The sequence below is a fragment of the Ochotona curzoniae genome, unplaced genomic scaffold, assembly GCF_017591425.1.
Source record: "Ochotona curzoniae isolate NIBS_2020 unplaced genomic scaffold, NIBS_Ocur_1.0 contig_2321, whole genome shotgun sequence".
Taxonomy (NCBI): domain Eukaryota; kingdom Metazoa; phylum Chordata; class Mammalia; order Lagomorpha; family Ochotonidae; genus Ochotona; species Ochotona curzoniae.
Window position 1 is genome coordinate 24,496,240 of NW_024465421.1, and position 21,753 is coordinate 24,517,992.

The 21,753-nt window shown below is 54.1% G+C and overlaps 1 protein-coding gene across 2 annotated transcripts; it reads left to right on the plus strand.

Annotated features, from left to right (window-relative positions):
* Positions 1–30: 30 nt before the first annotated feature.
* On the plus strand, positions 31–20,917 carry LUC7L (LUC7 like). Of its 2 annotated transcripts, XM_040973668.1 has the most exons (11): positions 31–166; positions 1,209–1,278; positions 2,100–2,194; positions 4,779–4,877; positions 14,429–14,539; positions 15,096–15,239; positions 16,484–16,660; positions 19,097–19,185; positions 19,870–19,899; positions 20,089–20,256; positions 20,600–20,917. In XM_040973668.1, the coding sequence occupies exons 4-11, from the start codon at positions 4,782–4,784 to the stop codon at positions 20,739–20,741; spliced, it is 957 nt and encodes a 318-aa protein (XP_040829602.1). In that variant the 5' UTR covers positions 31–166; positions 1,209–1,278; positions 2,100–2,194; positions 4,779–4,781; the 3' UTR covers positions 20,742–20,917. The 2 variants fall into 2 exon arrangements, with proteins under 2 accessions (XP_040829602.1, XP_040829601.1); XM_040973667.1 differs by lacking the exon at positions 1,209–1,278.
* Positions 20,918–21,753: the final 836 nt, after the last annotated feature.

A 21,753-nucleotide genomic window follows, 5' to 3' on the forward strand; every position in this document is an offset into this window, starting at 1 on the left:
CGCGCGCCGGTGTGACGCGCGTGCTCCCGGCGTCCCGCGCGGGGCCGCATTGCCGAGCGCGCCGTGTCTCCGCGGACGCGCTTCTCCGCGCCTGTCTCCGCCGCCATGTCCGCTCAGGCGCAGATGCGGGCCCTGCTGGACCAGCTCATGGGCACGGCGCGGGACGGTGAGTGCGGCCGAGCCTCGGCGGGGGCCGGGGGCGGTGAGGCGCGGCCGCCGGGCGGCCCGAGCAGGGGCCGCTCTCTCTGCGTCTGCGCGAGCCGCCCCTCGGGCGCCGGGCCTTTGTCTGCGCGAGGCGCCCTGGGCACCCGGACAGACCCCTGACAGACCCTGGACTGACCCCGGACAGACCCCTGACAGACCCTGGACTGACCCCGGACAGACCCCTGACAGACCCTGGACTGACCCCGGACAGACCCCTGACAGACCACTGACAGACCCTGCACTGACCCCAGACGGACCCGGGACAGCGCCTGGACTGACCCGGGACAGAGCCTGGACTGACCCCGGACAGACCACTGACAGAGCCTGCACTGACCCCAGACGGACCCGGGACAGAGCCTGGACTGACCCCAGGCAGACCCCAGACGGACCCGGGACAGACCACTGACTGACCCGGGACTGACCCCCGACAGATCCTGAACTTACCTGGGACAGAGCCTGGACTGACCCTGGACTGACCCCAGACTGAGCCCGGACAGAGCCTGAACTTACCCGGGACGGAGCCCTGCCTGACTATGGGCAGACCCCGGACTGACCCCGGCCCATGTGGGCTCCCCGGACTGACCCTAGCCCGCCTGGACCATGATGCAGGCCCTGTGGGCGTGGTGCCCATGCCACTCTTGTCTTGTTCCGCTGCCGAGGGAGCCTGTGTGGGGCCCTTTCTTGGGGGTTCCCGCGGGCTGTCGGTGGTCAGGGAGGCCGCGCCGTAGGGAGGTGAGCGAGTCCAGCGGTCATTGAGGTGAGGGGGTGGCCCCGTGTGGCTGGTGTTTTCTTCTGGCCGGAGGTGCAGAGCTGGAAGGCCACCTGGCACAAGGGCAGGGCAGAGCAGGGCCTTTGCACCTTGTTTCCTAGCTGGGCTAGTGTCTATTTTCATTTTAATTAAACATTTTTTTTTTAGCTTTGTTTGTTGAGTTGCTTTTGAATTGCTTCCCGTCTTTTGACTTCCTACAAACTGAACAATTGTGGCCTCTATTTTGTCCATAAAGGTTCAGTGTATCTTTCCTGCCTACACCACTCTGCAAGGGAGTTGCAGAAAAGCCTCATGTTCATCGAGCCGTGAGTCACAACTGATTTCTAAGCTGTTATAACCAAAAGTGTTTGCTTTTTTCCACCAGTAATTTTAAAAGTGTAGTTTAGAAAGAAAAGCATTTTCAATTGAAAGACACTACCTTAATGCTGGATGCTTGCAAGTGCTAGGCTAAGTTCGTCCCCCCGGCGTTGCACAGACTAGCTGAGAGCGCGGCACCTCCCCCCTTGCCTGTCTTTTGATGTCACCCCCCTCCAACTTGTTGCTGCAGGTGTGGGCACCAGCACTTTCCCCTTAGCACTTTCCAACAGCGGGCATAGCCTTGTGAAGAACGCAGATGGTACAGTCTGGGTTGCAGCTCACAGTGTGTATCCACTAACCTGGTTCCTTCCTGCTTTTTTTTTGTTTGTTTGTTTGTTTTTGGTATTGCCTTGTGTAAAGTGACTCCAGGTGCCACCTCTGTGAGGGTGGGCAAAGGGGGCAGGAGAAGCAGGCCTAGAGGACCTCACAGTGTCCAGCATACCAGGGTAGAACGCTGCCCACGCGTTTGTAAAAGCAGCTGTGGTGGTGGGATGTAGCAGCCAGCGGTCCTGGCGGTGGTCCTCAGCCACGTGTGGGCCAGTGGCTCCTCGGGCTCGGCCTTCAGCTGAGTCCCCGACCTGGGGAGCACAGCGATGTGTCAGGTTTCCTGTGGTTCCTCTGGACACGGAGCCTCAGGAGGGAAGACGGAGATGGGTGCCGCTGTCTGGAGGCCACTATCTAGACCAGGCCTCAGGGTGGTGGTCAGCTCCGGGACCCCTGTGGGGAGTGGGATAACATTGTCTTATTGAAAATCACACGTGAATTTCAGGAGATGAAACCAGACAGAGGGTCAAGTTCACTGATGACCGTGTCTGCAAGAGTCACCTTCTGGACTGCTGCCCGCATGACGTCCTGGCTGGGACGGTAGGTGCCCTGGGGCTGCACAGTTCCCGCTGGATGCGGCCGGCCCTTTTCATGTGGCAGTGAACTGCCGCTCAAAGGCAAAGTCAGTTTCACGTAAAAAAGAGACGTTTCATGTCTGTAAAGCCTTGAGGGTCCTGAGATAGTCAAACATTGGTTTGTTTGAAGCACAGAGTCGCTGGTGCATTCCAGTGGCTGCAGTGGCCGTGACGGAGCAGGTCCCAGTCAGGAGCTCGGGGCTTCCCGCAGGGCTGGTGGGGGTGCGGCGGTCCAGCTCCTGCTCTGTCACCTGGGGGAGAACCAGATGAAGTGTCACGTGCTGCTCTGGGGTAGGGCTCCTCTGCCACACACAGGCTTCTCACTCAGCTCGGGCAGCCCCGGGCAGCAGGCGCTGGAGGGTCTAGCCTCACTTTTCCAGACAGGATCCTCAGCCCTGGCAGAGTCCAAGCCAGTCGCTCTTGAGATGAAGCCCACACTTGCAAGCCCTCGTTTCTCAGCACAGCAGCTCTCGGGGAGGCAGAGCTGGGCCGACCTCTGAACTGTTCTCAGGAAGGGTGCCAGCCGAGCCTGCTCTCCCTGGGCACTCACTGTGCTGTCTCCTTCTGTGTCCTCGTGGGGTTGCTAAGGGTAACGTCTCTACGCGTGAGAAGGATAGTGCGCCATCTGCCTTCCTAGGAGTCCAGGGCTCCTGCTGAGGGTTCCTGTTGTGTTTTGAGTGGCAGCCGCTGAGGCACCTAAACCCACTCCAGCCACGCCACGCAGGAAGCTCTGCATGCCAGTATTCTAACTCAACAAGAGGAGAAAGTGGTTTTAGAATGACCATTTTTCTTCGAAGATTCTGGGCTAGTTGGTTTAATTTCAGCGAGGTTGCATGCTAGGCTAGATTGTGGCTTTGGACCAGCACAGCTCTATCCAAGGCAGCATTGGGGAGTGAACTTGCTGAGGAAGGATATGTCTTTCTCACTCCCTTCTGTAACTCTGCCTTTCAACTGAGTCAATATTTTCTTTTAAAGATTTAATTTTTTTAATTGGGAAGGCAGATTTATAGAAAGGTCTTTCCTATGCTGGTTCACTCCTCAAGTAGCCACAATGGCTTGGGACTGAGACAATTGGAAGCAATGAGCCAGCACCTTCTTCCAGGTCTCCGACATTGGTGCAGGGACCCAAGGCCTTGGCCCATCCTCTATTGCTTTCCCAGGCCACAGGCAGGGAGCTAGATGGGAAGTGGAGCAGCTGGATGCAAACCAGTGCCCATATGCAATCCCGGCGTGTGCGTGGTGAGGATTTAGCCACTGAGCCATGGTTCTGGGTCCTCAGCTAAGTGAACCTTTGGCCGGGGGGGCGGGGTATTCTGGGTCTGGCACAATAGCCTAATTTCTAAATCTTCGCTTTGCAAGCACTAGAAACCCATATGGGTACTGGTTCATGTCCCGGCTGCTCAGCTTCCCATCCAGCTTCCTGCTTGTGGCCTTGGAAAGCAGTTGAGGACAGCCCAAGGCCTTGGGACCCTGTACCACATGGGAGACCTGGAAGATGCTCCGGGCTCCTGTCTCTGGATCAGCTCAGCTCTGGCCATTGCAGCTATTGGGGAGTGAATCAGCAGACAGAAGATCTTTTTTTGTTTCTTTGTTTGAAAGATTTATTTATTTTTATGGGAAAGGCAGATATACAGAGAGGAGGAGAGACAGAGCGGAAGATCTTCCGTCTGATGGTTCGCTCCCCAAGCGGCTGCAATGGCTGGTGCTGTGCCGATCCAAAGCCAGGAGCCAGGAGCTTCCTCTGGGTCTCCCACATGGGTGCAGGATCCCAAGGCCTTGGGCCGTCCTCGACTGCTTTCCCAGGCCACAGGCAGGGAGCTAGATGGGAAGCGGGGCTGCCGGGATACGAACCAGCACCCATTGGGGATCCTAGTGTGTTCAAGGTGAGAACTTTAGCCACTACGCTATCGTGCCGGGCCCCGAGATCTTTCTTTCCTTCCTTCTCTTTGTAATCTGCCTTTCCAATGAAAATAAATAAATTTTTAGAGTTACTGGGAAGAGGAGAGACTGATTACTTCCTTGGCTTTTTTTCTCTCTAGAAGCTGTAGTGGCCAGGGCCGAGTCCGGCTGCAGCTTCACTTGCTACACCGCAACACCAGCCCTTTATTTTCCCTCAGCATTCAGATGCTACGCAGACGGGTCGGTGGTGCCGCCAAAGCCCACCTGCCCTTTGCTTCCTTTTGTGTGTGCGTCTCGGGCGCAAAACTTTCCGGAAGCATTGCCTGGAGTTTCCAGGGAGCAGTGAGGCTGTTTGCTGACCCACCCTGCCCGCACAGTGGTGTTTGCTGAAGGCTTGGATGCATGCACACACAAATCAGCGGAAACACGTTACCATCCAGTTATCTCCATTTGTAAGAGGGACGATCGCCCTGTTAGAGGAGCTGCACGTGCCATGTCCGTGCTGGGCAAAGCAGCTTCTTGGTCATAGTGTGTCTGCTTTTCTCAGCATAGTTTAAGTACCCAGAGAAGAAGTGTGGGGGGCTCTGGAGGTAGCAGTCCTGCGTGCTTTGTACAGTGTTCTCCTGTGTTCATTGTTGCTTCTTCCACAGCGGATGGATTTGGGAGAATGCACTAGAATCCACGACCTGGCGCTCCGAGCTGATTATGAGATCGCAAGTAGAGATCGGGATCTGTTCTTTGAGTTGGATGTAAGTTTGGTTTACCCTTCCTCCCTATTGTGAAGAATCAAATGCTGTGCTGACCAAGTATATCACATCCGTGAGCTGTGCTGCCCCTGCTGCCGTGTGGCAGGTCCCCCGCCCCTTCGAGAGTCCGTGAGAGAACTCTGTAGATTGTTCCCAGGGTGCGTGTGGGCAGGACGTGGAGTCTGGTGGAGCCAGGGCCTCAGACCGAGGTGCCCTGATGGCACTCCCAGGCCCCTAGCAGGGGGGCGCGGCCAGCACCCCCACCTGCCACTCTACTGCATCTTTGCGGCTGCCACTGTCTAGCCGTCCTGAATGAATTGTTACCATTTTCCCTTTAGTGATGTTTTCATCACCTTCAATGTTTCTTTGAGTGTTTCATTCTTTGTTTTTGAGTTTTTATGAAAATTGTTTCATAGAGTAGCTATTCTTCAACAGTTTTTGTCTTTTAAAGATTTATTGTTGGAGAGACAGAGTCACAGAGAAGGGGCAGGGAGATGCCCTCCGTCTGCAGGCTCAGTTGCAGATGGCTGCAGTGGTTGGAGTTGGGGCAGTCTGAAGCCAGAAATCACGAGGCAGCCACTTTTTCCTGGTTTGCCATGTGGGTCATGGGCCCACACACTGGGACCGTGCTCTGCTGCTCCCCTAGGCACATTGGCAGGGAGCAGCTGGGACAAAGACCTGAGCCCCATCCTTCACTCGAGGTGCCGGTGCTGCGGGCAGGAGCTTCACCTGCCGTGCCACGGCCCTGGCCCCTAACAGCTTGAATTTATCCAAGTTGTTGGCCGCCATTTGTTGTCATTGCTGCTTGAAAGACATGAAAGCACTCCTTTCTCGAGTCACAGGCCTGGGTGCACTTCCTACTGTGTGCCCTGTGTCAGCTGCTCCTGGGGCTGGGTGTCTGCCATGTGCCCCGTGTCAGCTGCCCTGCTGCCCGTCTTGTGCCTGTTCTCCCTGTGACTGTGACCAGTGCCTCCTGCACCTGTTGCTGATACAGCGTCTGTCATGTCATCCCTCCACTCGGCACAGCTAGCCCGTTGCACTTCGGCAGCTGGAAGTTCTGGGGTAAAACTTTGTGATGCCCTGGTTTCTCTTTTGTTTTTTCTTTTCTTTCTTATTTTTTTTTTTTTTTTTAAGATTATATTTATTTTTATGGCAAAGTCAGATATACAGAGGGGAGGAGAGGAGGAGACAGAGAGGAAGATCTTTGGCCCACTCATTCACTCCCCATGTGGCTGCAATGGCCAGAGCTGCACTGATCCGGAGCCAGGAGCCGGGAATCTCCTCCAGGTCTCCCACGTGGGTGCAGGGTCCCAAGGCTTTGGGCCGTCCTTGACTGCTTTCCCAGGCCACAAGCAGGGAGCTGGATGGGAAGCTGAGCAGCTGGGATGTCGGCATGTGCAAAGCAAGGACTTTGGCTGCTAGGCCACGGTGCCTGGTCCTGCTTAGCGTGCAGCAGGTATGATCTTGGCTGCAGTAATAGGAGCACTCACAGTTCATCCTTTACAGCCTTTGTGTCATTATCGCCCTGCAGAGCAACCTGTCTTGGACCTTGAGTCCGAGTCATGGCCACATGTGCCTGTGACACTTTGACCCCGTCTGCCCTGCGTGTCTGTTGGTGTGCTTGCCATTGCTGGGCCACGCCATCGGCAGTGTCTGTTCTGTGAGAGCAGTTTTTCTTTTGGGCTCCTTTGGGAAGGCATGATTTAGTCATTCCGTTGCAGCTGCTTTATGGTAAGCCTCCATTACTAGCCAGACTAGGTGTGGTGTGAGGGCCTTGCAGCACAGTGGTTAAGGGATCACTCGGGGTGCCTGGGTTCAAGGTCACATCTTCCTATTCAGCAACCCACTTCTGTGCCTGGGAGGGACTGACGGTCAGAGCCTCCTTGTAGGAGAGCCTGGTTGAGCTCCTGGCTCCGGGCTGCAGCCTGGCCCACCCTTGGCTGCAGCCTCAGGAGGAAAGTTCTTCTTCCCCTCCTCTGTTACTATGCCTTTCAGCAAACAAAAACCACAAAACTCAAGTAAAGGCTTCTTTCCCCTTCAAGTTATATAGTTTCTTATACAAAATTATTGGTTTTACAATTTTAAAAAATATTTTTTAACTTCTTTGAAAGGCAGTGTTAGCAGAGAGATCCATCTGTTGGTTCACTCCCCAAAGGGCCACTAGAGCCAAGTGCTTCCTGGGCCCAAACTTTGGGGCTGTTCTCCACTGCATTCCTGTCCACTGCAGGGAGCCGGGTTCAACATGGGGTAGCCAGATCTTCAAGCAGTGCCCATATAGGATACTGGTATTGCAGGCTGCTGCTTAACCTGATGTACCACAATACTGCCCCTGATGTTTGTGAGTGTTGGGGGGGGGGGCAGATGTTGGTGCAAAATGGGTTTCTGCTTCTGTCTGGCTTCCTGCCAATTCCTGCCTGAGAGGCCATAGTGAGGTGAGCGCTTGGTCCGCTGCATGCGTGCAGGGTCATGGCTGGACTTGGGTCTTGCTGAAGCCCCGGTTGGTGGGAGCATAAATAGAGTGAACCAGCAGGTGGAAAATCTGTCTCCCTTTGAAATAAATGAACTGTTTTTGTTGTTTTGTACTTGAATTTGTTTTTATTTGAAAAACAGAGTAACAGGGAGAGAGATGTCTTTCCTCTGCTGGTTGGCTTCCCTGATGCCCGTAGCGTCTGGGACAGGCTGAGGCCCTGAGGCTGGAGCGCCTGTTGGTTCTCCCCTGTGGTAGCTTGGACCGAGGACTTGGCTTGCCCTGTGCTGCCTTCCCAGGAGCATTAGCAGGGACCTGGATCAACGAGAGTGTCCAGAACTTGTGGCGGCACACTGATGAGGGTATCTCAGGCAGTGGCTTAGCCTGCCGCAGCGCCACACCAGCCCCTTCGCTTCTTAAAGGGTTATTCCCTTTCTGTTTCAGAGAGTTCCACTGAGCCAGCTCATTGGCTCATCGGGCTAACACTCCACCTCCAAGCACTGGCATCCCCAATGGGCTCATGTCTGTAGCTTGCTGCTAATAGCCTGGGAAAGCAGCAGGTAATAGCCTCAGTCCTTGGGCTCTGCAGCCTGTGGGAGACCCAGAAGCTCTTGGCGTCAAATTGGCTCAGCTCCGACCGCTTGTAGAGTGAACCAGCAGATGGAAGATCTTTCCCTCTGACTTTCCTTCTCTCTGAAGATCTGCCTTTTCAATACAAATAAATCTTTGAAAAAAACTGTTCTACCCTTGATCTTAGCCAAAAGGCCAGAGTTACAGAGGAAGGTCTTCCATCCTTGGCTCATTCATGGTTGAGCCAGGCTGAAGTTCCCAGCTCCGTGTAGGGTTGCTGCATGGCTGGCAGAGCTCCAGCACTTGGATCCTCCTCATCTGTTCTCTCAGGCCGTTAGTAGGGAGCTGCGACATGGAGCAGCACCCTTTGAGAGGCTGCCATCATAGGTGCCAGCTTTATCCACTCCGCCACACTGCCCACTCCAAAGTTTTTCTCGTTGAAAAATATTTGTACTTGATTGTGGGCTACGGTTTTATAGTACAATATACATGTTAGGGATATGTTGGTCAAATCAATGTGGTTGGTGTTTATGTCTCTTCAAATATTATTTTTATGTGCTGGACACCTTTTAAACTCCACTCCTGTATGTGTAATTAATTGTTGTATCCATATGACAGCATGGAATAAATTTTTCAAACCAGTAGCCTTAAGCAGTGATTAACAAGACACTGTAGGCTCAGTGTGGGGACATTTGAACGGGCTAACGCAGCTCCTCCGGCCCACGGGGTCTGGAGACACACGTGTGGGCAAGCCGTTCCTTGGGGATGTTTCAGAACTCGTGGGTGTGCAGGTGCATCAGGGTGAGGTCTTGGGTTTGGAATTTTATCCATTAGATCACAAAGTGTAGTGCAGTTTGAATGGTCGGATTTAGCCCTGCAGAAGGAATACATCAGTGGCTGAAGCGGAGACGAGTGCATGATCACTTGTTGTGAATAATGTGTCTAACCAGTGTACAGTCAGTAGGGCCTGGTGAGCAGAGTTGGCAATTACAGGCTCGCCAGTTGGTTCTTCGGCATGATTTGTGCCATGTGGAGACGTGGTGAAACGTGGAGGTTGGGGAGAAAGGTGGATCCATCGGCCCTGCAGATGGACACCTGTCACAGTGAGGTGGGAAAAGGGGGACGGGTCTGTTCAGGAGCCTGGCTGCAGGGCACATTTCCTGGGTCCCCTGCGTGCAGCTTCTGTTAACCCTCCCGCAGAAAGCCATGGGTCAGAGGACTGAGACAGTGTTTGCAGTGTCTGCAGGGGTCGGCACAGGGCAGCACAGCTCGGAACAGACAGGTAGAAGGCTGGGGGGTTGCTCAGGGTTGGCCGCAGTGTCGATATAGGCAGCTCTTCTGAGCACAACTGCACGTGGAGTGTTCACGCTGTAATGACCGTGAAAGGCAGGAGCCCAGCAGGTGGACGTCCTCTGTACACTGGGCGCAGTGACACAGTCATGCTGTGTGCTAATGGGATCTGATTCTTCCAGAAAGTTTTGTTTAAAAAAAAATTTTAAGAGTCATTTATTCTTATTTGAAAAGCGGAGCTATCTTCCATCTGCTGTTGCATCCTCAAATGGCTGCAGCGGTTGGAGCTGAGCCAGTCCGAAGCCAGGAGCATTGTTTGCCTGTCTCCCATGTTGGGGCAGCTGCCTGAGCACTTGGGTCATCGTGCTTTCCTGGGCCACGAGCTGGAAGCAGCCGGGACTCAAGCTGGGACCCGTGCAGGACACTGGCACCACTCATAGAGACGTAAGCTGAGAAGCCGTTACACTGGCCCTTTTTTTATTTTTAAATTTATTTTATTTTTATTGCAAAGTCAGATATACAGAGAGGAGGAGAGACAGAAAGATCAGTCCTATGGTTCACTCCCCAAGTGGCCTCAAGAACTGGAGCTGAGCCATTCCGAAGCCAGGAGCCAGGAGCTTCTTCCGGGTCTCCCACACGGGTGCAGGGTCCCAAAGCTTTGGTCTGTGCTTGACTGCTTTCCCAGGCCACAGGCAGGGAGCTAGATGGGAAGCAGGGCCGCCGGGATACAAACCGGCACCCATATGGAATCCCATTCAAGGCGTGCAAGGTGAGAACTTTAACCACTACGCTATTGCACTGAACACTACACTGGCCCTTTAAATTTCCTTTTGAAAGAACAGAGTATGAGGAGACGTTGGAGAACACCATTCCACTGGTTCATTCACTGGGTCACTGCAGCACACTGAAGCCAGTAGCCAGGGAGGAGGTACCAGTGTCCATGTGCTTGGACATTGGACAAGTGGACTAACCTGGGTTTGAACCTGTACTCTGACTTGGAATGTTGACTTGGCAAAAGCGTTGTCTTAACCCACTGGGCCGCACCCTCGGCTTTGTTTATTTCTTTGAAAGGGACTGAGCTCTTGTACCCCAGCTGCTGAGCTGAGCCGGGCCTGAGCTAGGGCCTGAGCTAGGGCCTGCATCTGGGGCTTCCTGTGGGCGGCAGCGCGTGAGCAGAGCAGGGACTGGACACAGGAACTCCAAGCCCATTCACTCCCTGGTGGTGTTTGTTGTTTGCTACTTGAAGGGCAGAGCACAGCTCCTATTTTGTGGACTCGCTTCTAAACGCCAGAAGGAGGCAGAGCTAGGCCAGCCTCCGTGGGAAGCCTGGGGCTGCATGCCAGGAGTCCCGTAGAGTGTGGGCAGCAGACTCTGTCCCCAGTGGACGCCTTCATGTGAAGGTTTGTCTCGAAGGCAGTTACAGCGAGAGGGAGACAGGCCTTCCGTCTGTTGCTGAGTCCCTCAGTGACTGCCAGGGACCGGGCTGGGCTGTGCCTAGGCCAAGAGCTCAGAGCTGTCAGGGTCTACCTCACAGGGGTGTGAGTAGTTTTGTGAGAGGCGTCATTTGCTGTTTCCCCAGGGGACTGAGTTGGGAACTGAGCAGTGGTGCTTCTGCAAAGCTGGGGGGGGGGGGGCCTTTACCGCATCCCCGCCTTTACGTGATGGTTGTTAATCAGAGCGAGACGTGTTCCCTAGCCCTAATTCCTGAACTGTGCTGAGGGCAACAGTCTGCAACCTGGAACCCGAATCCCACCTGTGTCACACACTGTTCTCTTCCGGGTCTCACGTTGCGGGTGTAGGAGCCGCAGGACTTGGGCTATCCTCTACTGCTTTCCCAGGCCACAAGCAGGGAACGAGATGGGTAGCGGGCAGCTGGGTGCCCATTTGGGATGCCGGCACTTAGAAGTAGAGGATTAGCCAGTTGAACCATTGCCCTGGCCCCCAAAAATACATTTATAATTTTTTTTTTGGAAAGTTACAGGATGGAGTGGGAGCTCTAGAGCTCTCCAGTGCCCGTATAGCTGATATTGGGTCAGGCCAAAACCAGAAGCCAGAACTACAATCCACCTGGACCCAAGCGCCTGAGGCAGCGCCCATGTGGCAGTACAGTGCCAGCCCCTCGAGTCAGGGCTTCATCCCAGGTCTCACACTCCCACGTGACTAGCAGAGACCCAGTCCCTTGAGCCCTGCCTGCTGCGTGCTCCCCGCCCCGCCTGGCAAGAAGCTGGAGTGAAGAACAGAACTCGATATTCTGCTGTGAGATGCTCGTGGCTTGTAAAGATGCAGTTATTTGGAAGGCAGAGTTAATAGAAAAGTTAACTTCTATTCCCTGGGTCACTCCCCACAAGGGCCTCACTGGGCCCTGCCAAACCCAGGAGCCGTACATGGGATGGGGACCTGAGTCCACCACACTGTCGTCCACTGGCCTCCCAGGTGCTTTCCAAGAATCTGGCTCAGGACTCTCGACCCACCTTCTGATTCACATGCTGGCGTTGCAGCTGTTAGCCTCATGGCCTCCAGTGCCGACCCCTAAGGTGCTCATCCAGAAAGCTAACAAGCTGACTTTTAAAATTTATCAGAAAGTTAGACAGCGGTACATTTCTGTACTGTTCACATAGTAAAAATGCAAAGATTAGGTCTCCAGTTCAGCAGAAGCATAGCTAGCCTTTTGTCCTCATGGCATCTTGCTTGTGATGTATACCAGGTTCCTGGAACAACATGGATCAGCTCGTCTCTCATGGTCCTTAGTTGTTCAAATGAAGCTGGATCTGATTATAACTAGGGAGTTGGCACTCATGCAATCGGTGTAAGAACCCAGAGGGCTGGGCCCAGCGCAGTGCCCTAGCAGCTTAAGTCCTCACCTTGAACACCCTGGGATCCTATATGGGCACTGGTTCTAATCCCTGAAGCTCTACTTCTCATCCAGCTCCCTGCTTGTGGTCAGGGAAAGCAGTCGAGGACGGCCCAAAGCTTTGGGACCTGCACCTGCGTGGGAGACCTGGAGGAGATTCCTAGCTCCTGGCTTCGGATTGCCGCAGCACCGGCTGTTGCAGTCACTTGGGGAGTGAATCATAGGACCGTAGATCTTCCTGTCTGTCTCTCCTCTCTGTATACCTGACTTTGCAATAAAAATAAGTAAGTATTTTTTTTTAAAAAGGGGCCCACAGTGCTGAGGCAGTTCACACCCACACAGTTGATATATGATCACCCGGGCAGGTAGTGCCATGGCTCTACTGTACACCTGTGAGGAGAGTCCTGAGGGAGCTGGGGTGGCAGTGAGCCGCTGGAGTGACCCCTGAGTACTTTGCTTCAATTCCAGACTGCGGCTAATTCACACCCCAAGAGGCATTGGGAGAGTCAGGTGGAATTCTGGGGTCCTGGCTTCTGCCTGGCCCAGGCAGCGCTTGGGGAGTACAGCAACAGATGGAAGATCTTTCTCTGTGCATTAAAAAATAATAATAAAGTTTATTTTACTTGTTTGAAAGGCAGGATTAGGTGTTTGCTTCGGCAGCATGTATACCACAACTGGAACGAAATGCAGAATTAAAGATCTTCTATTTGCTAGTTCACTGCACATATGGCCACTGGGTCTGGCCTAGGCTAGAGCCAGAAGCTTCTTTTGGGTCTCTCATAGTGGGTTCATGAGTCCAGGCACTTGGGCCATCTTCTGCAGCTTCTCCAGGTGCATATCACAGAACTGCATTGGAAGTGGAGCAGCTGAGACTTGAACTGGCACCCTTAGGGGATGCAGGTGGAGGGTTGGAGTGTTGAGCCATGATGCTGGCTCCCACACTGGCCATCTTTATCACTTGGCCAGGCCGCTGTCCCAGATTGTGCTGTTGCATTAGGACTGAAGCAGAAGAGAGAACCCTCTGTGTAGTTGACAGAGATCTCCCATCTGCTGTGTGCTCACGGTGACAGAGCCACACGTCTCCAGGATCCATTAGCAGGAAGCAGGAAGGGGGTGTGCAGAAAAAGCCTCCCAGCGCAGGGCAGGCTTGTTTCTGGTCTTGGCTCGTCTCACGACTAAGTCCACGATGTCAGTGCTTCTGGGGAGAGGCCTCCTGCCCTGTCAGCTGTTGTCCCTGTGGGCTCCGGTAGGCCATGTGCAGCTCTGCAGGAGCTGGCAGAGGCGCTGGTGCCTGCTGTCTGAACACGCGGGGATGCATCCGGCACCTGCGAGAATGGGCTGCACTCCGGGGCATGGTCTTACCCCAGGAGTCATACTTGGGAAATCTTGGTGCTGCTCCGAGCCTTCTCCCATCCTGAGCTACGCCCAAGTCTCTTTGCTGTGGAATATTCTAGGAGTTCCTGTTACCGGGAACTTCACCGTACACCCATTTTCTGCTCTCCATCTCAGGAAAAGGATGTGGTGGCCACCCTGTGGGCTCTAGCTTAGGTACGCACTTGGTGCTGGTGGGCACTGGCCAGCACTTGGTGTCCTTTCTACAGAGGCTGAGGTGAGCAGGATGCCTCCAGGTGTGACAAGGAGGCTGTTCTTCCCGCCACAAACAAACCCGTAGGATCTTAAAGACCATTGCCTAATTTTAACGTGTCATGATAGCTCATCCCATGACCAGTGACTCTAGGGTGTGTCCCCTGGGTGACCAAGAAGCAGCGTCCCTGTCATTTGAGACAGTAGACAGTAATGAAAATGCTCCCAGCTCCCAGTAATGTTTGTTCTGTTGTGTCTTTGAGGTGGGGGTCTGTTCCTTCAGGACACGCGGGAATGACTGTTCATGGTGCTTGGAGCCCAGTGGGTACATGGCCTGTGTCCCCACAGCTCTGCAGTTGAGGGCTTAAGGCGTCTGTGTTTGCATATGCTTGGAGGGGACAGAGATCTGCCATGTGTACCCGCAAATTTACCACTAGGCCAGGCCAGCCTGGTCTGTCCTGTGGGTGGCAGGAACCATCCTCTGCTGTCCCCCTGGAGTGGCCAGGACTGTCCCAGACACTCTGCCCAGAGTGGCAGCTTAGCTTGCTATGCCACAAAGCTTGCCAAGTTTTCAATTTTGCCTCAGAATGTTACAGATCCTTTTGCAAATTTAGGGCAAAAATAAGAATGAGATTAGAGGGTGCCTGGATGTGGGAGAGCCCAGATTTACAACGGTGTACTGCATTAGCTACAGCACAGCTCTTGAACACAGCCTGCAAGCCATGGGTAGCCACTGTGGCGGGGTCCTCAGGCAGACCTGGTGGACGAGAGCTCTCTGCTTTTCCTGAGCAGGCGATGGACCACCTGGAGTCCTTCATCGCAGAATGTGACCGGAGAACAGAGCTGGCCAAGAAACGGCTGGCGGAGACACAGGAGGAGATCAGCGCTGAGGTCTCAGCGAAGGTACGCCTACATGCCCTGTGTGAGCTGACTCGGCCTCAGGGCGGCCCTGGGTGTGGAATGGCTATGTTCTTGGGCTACAGGTCCAAGTCTTGGCTTCTTACTCTTGGCAAAGGTCTTCTTTTCGGGTCTGGTTAAGAACAGTGAGGACACGGGCTGTGGACTTGCAGATAGCTGGGATCCGGTAGGGCTTGCACGCCCACCTGTTGCTTTGGGATGACTGTGTAAGCAGCAGCTACTCCTCCTCAGCGTGGAGTCTTGTGATCTTGGCCATGACTGCTGTCTGGTTCCTGAAGTTGCAGAGTTTGTCCTGCATACTTGGTGCATTTAAACCTAGACATGTTGTCACCTGTAATTAAAGTATAAAGAGACGGTTCAGGAAAGGAGCAGCTTGTGATGGGCCTTGGTCAGGGCGCAGCACACTGTTGGCTGATGGGGAAAGGCACCATGAATGTGTGGCTAGCTGTGTGGCTCCGCCTCTGCACTGGAGAAGCGTTGCCTCCTTGGCATCCCATGTCTTGTGTTTGGACTTGGCTTACCTGATTCTCTCCCGCCTCAGGCAGAAAAAGTACACGAGCTGAACGAAGAAATAGGAAAACTCCTTGCCAAGGCCGAGCAGCTGGGAGCTGAAGGAAATGTGGATGAATCCCAGAAGATTCTTACAGAAGTAGAGAAAGTTCGCACTAAGAAAAAAGAAGCGGAGGTGTGTGTGTGTGTGTGTGTCTGTCTGTCTGTCTGTGGGGTGGTGGGGCACTGACCAAGGCAGTTAGTACTCAGGCGTGTCTTTTTAAAATTTATTTTTAATGTATTGGAAAAGTCTAGAGACACAGAGCTGTCTTGCACTGGTTGGCTTACTCCCTCAGTGCCCACAAGAGTGGGGCTGCCAGGAGCTCCACCCAAGTCTCACACGCGTGTGTCAGGGTGGTTGTCTTCTTTCCTCCCAGGGCAATAACAGGAGCATGAGTCAACAACAGTGAAGCTTGCTGCAGCTCCCTGGTGCTGGGCACCCGCTGCCACGTGCAGTCACAGTCAACCCTCTGTTGTGCCGTAATGCCTTCCCTACAGGAGTCTTTGGCACAGGGTTTTCTTTTTCTCCCCTGCTGGTTCCACTGCCCGCACACTGTAGTGGAGTCTGTCCTGTCTCTCCTCCCATCCCCTCCAGCTTGCTGCCAGGAGATGGTGTGTGATGGCTCAAGGAGTTGTGGGACACCCAGACTCTGAGCTCAACCCACCTTCAGCCACTGTGTACACTGAGAGAGTGAATCAGAATTTTTATTAAAGATTTATTTATTTTACTTGAAAATCATAGAGAGGTCTTGCATCCGTTGGTTCACTCCCTGGCCACATATGCAGGACAGAGCCAGGCAGAAGGCAGGAGTCAGGAGCTTCTTGGGGTCTCCCATGTGAGTCCAGGGGCTCTCACATGGCCACCCTGTGCTGCTTTCCCAGGCATGTTAGCAGGGAGTGTCATGGAAAGTGGAGCAGCTGGGACTCAAACTGAACTGGTGTCCATAGAGGATGCCAGAGTCACGGTGGAGACTTGGCCTGCTATGCCGTAGTGCCAGATATGTCAAAATTGTTAATGTTTAGAAGTACTCTCTAGAGCCTGGAACGGTAGTGAGTGGCTAAAGTCCTTTACCTTGCAACCACTGGGATCCCATGTAGTCACCAGTTTGTGTCCCAGCTGCTCCACTTCCCATCTAGCTCCCTGGTCGTGGCCTGGGAAAGCAGTCAAAGACAGCCCAAAGCCTTGGTTGGGGCCCTGTGTCTGTGTGAGAGACTTCGAAGAGGCTCCTGGCTCCTGGCTTCAGATCAGACCAGCTCTGGCTGTGGTGGCCACTTGGAGAGTGAATCAGCGGATGGAAGATCTTTCAAGTTGTCTGCTCACCCCTTGCTTGTTTTACTGTGGAGGACATATGGCTCCTCACCTGTTTTCCTTCTCACCAGGAGGAGTACCGGAATTCCATGCCTGCGTCCAGCTTCCAGCAGCAGAAGCTGCGTGTCTGTGAGGTCTGCTCAGCCTACCTTGGGCTCCATGACAACGACCGCCGTCTGGCAGACCATTTTGGGGGCAAGCTGCACTTGGGTTTCATTCAGATCCGAGAGAAGCTTGATCAGTTGAGGGTATGTGTGTGTCTGGGAGAATCTCAGGAGTCTTGTGATTATTACATTTCTTATTTTCTAAGTTTCTTAAACATTTTTTTTAAGTATAATTTTTTTTGTATAATTTTTGGGGGAGTATTCATTTACAGGGGGGAATAAAAGCAAACCTTGTGTTGTATTTCTTTCCCAGAGTGTTATTGATATTAAAACAAATGTTCTTAAGACACAGGATTCTCCACCCATTGGTGGGTACATTTCTGGAGCACCCAGGACATGGCCAGGCTGAGCTGGACCAAGCTCTCAGCTCCGTGTATCCCATGAGGGTGGCAGTGACACCCTGCTGGGACCATTGCATATTCACTACAACTGAGAAATGGCTTCTTTTTAATAGTTTTACTTGCAAGGTAACATGACAGGTGGGAGTACGGGACAGAAAAAGATTGTCCAACTGCTGGTTCACTTCTCAAATGGCCTCGGTGGTGGAACAGGCGGGCTGAGCCGGACGGTGGTATTCAAGCTGGGTCTCCCACTGGGGAGCAAGGGCACGGACACTTGGGAGCCGTCCACTGCTTTCCCTGGCTCATCGATGGTGTGTGGAACTGGAAACACAAGATTCAGGCCTTGAACCTGAGTTCCCAAAAGGGCGTGCTGATACCCAGGCAGCACCCTAATGTGCTGCACTGGGGGAGGGGGATTGTCTGTTTTGTTTTGAGATTTATTTATTTATTTATTTATTTTATTGGAAAGGTAGGTTTTCAAAGAGAAGGGGAGAGATCTTTCATCTAAAGATTCATTTGCCAAATGGCTGCAGTGGCCAGAGCTGAGCAATGAGGAGCCAGGAACTTCCTCCAGGTGCAGGGTCCCAAGGCTTTGGGCTGTCCTCCATTGCCTTCCCAGGCCACAAGCAGGGAGCTGGATGGGAAGCGGGGCAGCTGGAAGTTGAGCTATTACGCATATGGGATGCTGGCCCTGTAGGTGCAGGGTTAACGTAGCTGTTGCCACTGCACTGGCCCCTGCATGAAGGTTTTGAATCCCTGGTCTTTGAACACAGTGGTTAACACCCAGGGTGATGTCCGGGTGAAGCTGGGCAGGTGTCCTTGTGAATGTCATGTTTGGACACATGACTTGTGTTTACGTCTGTGGTCGTGTCCTGGAGCCCTAGGGGCGGGGGTGCGGGCAGTGTAAGGTTGTGGTGGTTGTGTCTGTGGAAGGCCCAGTGTAGAGTTCTAGCTGGTGTGTCTGTGGAGACCCCTGGGGTAGGTTTCTGGCTGATGTCTCTGGTATCGGTTTTTTTTAGGGTTGACTGATACTTTGACCTGGGTTTCCCACTTCTGTGGTCAGGTGGGCAGCTCCCTGGGAAGTGTGAATGCTGCCTCGGTGGTCTTCAGGGAAGGGTGGTCCCTTTGGGCAGCAGGCAACCAGCTGTCCCCCACCCCAAGGGTGCCCTAGGTGACTGGCTTGGGGCCTGGAAGCTAGGATGGAAGTGTTCTCTTCTCTGAGCTTCAGATTCCTTGTGATTACTCTAGAAATTTTGCTTGTAAATTCCTATTCACTTACATTTTATTTGAAAGACAAGATAGAGAACTTCCTGGTCTGCTCCTGGGAGGACTGGGTGAGCCAGAGCTGAGCCCAGCCAGAGCAGCAACAGGGCTCCACGTTGGTGTCCGTCGGTGTCCCTCATGGCTGGCAGGGTGCTTGCACTTGTGCCGCCACTGCTGCCTTCCGTGTGTCGTTACCCGGAGGCTGTTCCATAACGAAAGGCTGCTCTGTGCAGACCAGCACCTGCGTCATCCCTCACCACTCTGTGCCACCTCCCCTGCTGGGCGTGGCAGAGCCTGTGTGCAGTCAGGGCTGTTCCTGCAGGGAATGCCGTGGCCCTGTGTGGTGTTGCCCATGCCTCCCTGTGTGCATGGCTTTGCGGCTGCTCCCGTCTTCCTGCTGTTGGTTTTGAGGCTGGGCAGAAGCCAGCACTGGAGTGGGCTACTGCCTGGCAGCAGGGCTGCAGGGTCACAGGGCTCTTCTCTTTTACCATGATGTTCGTGGGGCCTCCTTTGGGTGAGAAACTCCCTTTCTGGATTAGTTACAAACAGTCTGGGCAATTTCCTGTGACTTAGGTAAATTGGTAAGATTTAATGAGGAGTTAGTTTTTGGATAAAAGTTTATTTATCTAAAAGATAAGATTTTACAGAGAGATCTGGACCAGGCTGCCACCAGGGGCTTCATCTGGATCTCACACATGGATTCAGGGGCCCAAGGACTTGCCATTGGGCTTGGAGGTCGAAGCACTCGTCTAGGCGCTTATCCCTAAGTCAGGTCTCTGTGTGCTCTCCGCTGCCTTGGTGAGGAGTTGCACTGTGTTCCTGATTCCTAAGAATGCCCTGAGGTTGCAGAGCACCAGTGTGGGTGTGAAACTCTTCTGTTACACTGCAGTCACACCCCTGTCCTCGTGTTTGTCAGAAAACTGTGGCTGAGAAGCAGGAGAAGAGGAACCAGGATCGCTTGCGGAGGAGAGAAGAGAGAGAACGGGAGGAGCGGCTGAGCAGAAGGTGAGCCTGGTGTGTGTGTGTGGACAGGAGGGGAGGGGAATCTTGACCAGCTTGAGAGCAGCGGGTGTCCAGCGGGGGCTGACCCTGAGGAGCTGATCGGGAGGGTCCAGGACCTCAACCATGGGGCAGAGCATCCTGGCTGTGTTAATGGGACCTGCCTATGTGCTGCGTGGGGAAGCAGCATGGCTGACCTTGTTTGCTTGTATGTCTGAGTGGTAGGGGTGGGATAGGGTGGTAGTGACAGGTTTGGCTGTGGACAACCTCACTTTGAGAGTTCTGGAAGCCATGGAGCCACAGACACGGCAGACGCTGGAGACGGGTAGCTGTGCTCAAGTTCTTGAAGCTGCACTTGGCTTAGTGGAGAAATCAGAAAGGGCAGTGTCTCCTGTGCTGGTCTTCTGCAGAGGTGAGCACAGCTGTGGTTGGGCACTCCATTTGAGTGGTCCTCTGTAGACTGCACATGGCAGACACGTGCGGGGTCCCTGGTTTTGCTGGCCGCTCAGGGCGAGAATGGACGTGACGTGAACTCTGTTGGTAAATAGGGTGTAAGCAGCACTAGTAATGAGCCTGTGTTTGGAGTCGCGTGGCTCCATGTCTGCACAGCTGGGGTGTGTGAGCACCAGCGTCCTGCAGAACGCTGGGGGGTAGCCTGCTTGGGGGCTCACTCATCTTCTCCCTTTTCAGGTCTGGATCGAGAAGCAGAGACCGCAGGAGGTAGGTTTGTAGATGTACTGAGGCACTTTGAACTTTCCTGTGTTTGCCTTAGCGGCCGGCAGGCCTGCCTGGGGGCGGCATGGGCATTGGGTGGTTGGAGGAGGTGATGGTGCTGGTGACCCCAGTAAGGCAGGGGCTTCAGGCTCCTCTGCAGTCCTGCCCCTCTGAGCTGCTGTTTGGATTTTCTAGGTCACGTTCCCGGGACCGCCGTCGGAGGAGGTCAAGATCTGCCTCCCGAGAACGAAGAAAGCCATCGAGGTCCCATTCGCGGGACAGGCACCGGCGCCACCGCAGCCGTTCCCAGAGCCACAGCCGGGGTCACCGCCGGTTTTCCAGGGATGGAAGTGCAAAATACAAGTTAGTACTCAGAATGCCTGAGGAGTTGTCGCTGGGTGGGAGCCCCTCCCAGGGCAGTGGGCGTCTGCAGCCAGGCCTTCTGGTCCCACTGGTAGGAGGTGGGGTTGGCCATGGGTCCTCAGCTGGACCATGCCAGAGGCTGCCTTCCTGCTCCCCTCTCCCTGTCCCTTTGGTCCTGTTCACACGGTGAGGGTGCTGGGCTGGGTCCTCATGTACTACCGTCCATCGGTCAGAAGCTCTCCCTCACGTGGAATTACCTGTCTGTCACTTTGAGCAAGCACTTGGCCTTCCCAGGGTGTATTGGGGTGCATGCTCACACTGACCTTCTGGTTCCCCTTCCCAGGTTCTCCAGAGACCGACCTTCAAGAGAAGAGTCCTGGGAGTGTGGGCGCAGCGAGCGGGTGCCCCTGGACTGGAGGCTTGAGGGTGCCAATGGGAAGGCAGCAGTGCGGAGGTCGGAGGAGAAGGAGGCCGGCGAGATCTGAGCCGTGCTGGCCCTGGACCCTACGTGTCCTGCGCGGCCGCCCTCCAGCGTGCTGGCTACGACTTCTCTTTTGTAGTTGACTTTATTGTGTTGATGCTAGCTGTGAGTTTCCAGAGTTGTTCAGTCACTTCTGTGTCCTGGGGCTGGGCGGAAGGCGAATAAATGATGGGCAACTCACAATGGCTCTGCGCTGCCCTCCTGCAGGGGCACACGATGTGGTGGGGTGGACACAGCCCATTCTGCAGGCTCCATTGTGGAGGGATGGCATTGCCTCATGCTGTACCCAGCTCCTGTGCCCTGCACTCCCTCTCCCAAACAGACATGGGACACCCGTGGAGGAGCTGGGTGCTGGCATCTTGGGCAGCAGCCCCCTCAGACCATCAGTGGTTGTCCTCTGGCAAGGCCGGCTGACTGATGTCCTCTCCCAGTTCCACATGTGCATGAGGACCAGACTGGAAGCCGGAGTTGTCTCATAGTCACCCCATCCTGTCCCTGCAGGGTGCAGAGGTTGCCTTGGAGCTGGCCAGCCCTGAGGGCCAGCTGTTTGTCCTTGCCAGCCATCTGCACAGGACAGGATATCCTGGCAGGGTGGGGGTCCCCATGCCTGAGTCTCCGTGCACCTGCTGGCACATTGTTTCAAGGAAGACCCAGCACCTTGTTGGGAGTGGGAAGAGCTGAATCACTTCCAACTTACTGGGCTGACTTTTTTTTTTCCGTAAGATTTATTTATTTTTACTGAAAAGCCAGATTTTTTAAAAAAAGATTTTATTTTTATTGAAAGTCAGATATACGGAGAGGAGGGGAGACAGAGAGAGGAAGATCTTCTGTGCGAAGATTCACTCCCCAAGTGACCACAAGAGCTGGTGCTGCGCCGATCCGAAGCCAGGAGCCAGGAACTTCCTCCAGGTCTCCCACATGGGTGCAGGGTCCCAAGGCTTTGGGCCATCCTTGACTGCTTTCCCAGGCCACAGCAGGGAGCTGGACGGGAAGTGGAGCTGCCGGGATTAGAACCG

Bases quoted from the DNA above. Each gene is read 5' to 3' on its own strand.
- LUC7L (XM_040973667.1), top strand. From the start codon at position 106: ATGTCCGCTCAGGCGCAGATGCGGGCCCTGCTGGACCAGCTCATGGGC. The intron at 15,240-16,483 runs GTGTGTGTGTGT...CCTTCTCACCAG, and splicing joins CTAAGAAAAAAGAAGCGGAG to GAGGAGTACCGGAATTCCAT. The intron at 19,900-20,088 runs GTAGGTTTGTAG...TGGATTTTCTAG, and splicing joins AGAAGCAGAGACCGCAGGAG to GTCACGTTCCCGGGACCGCC.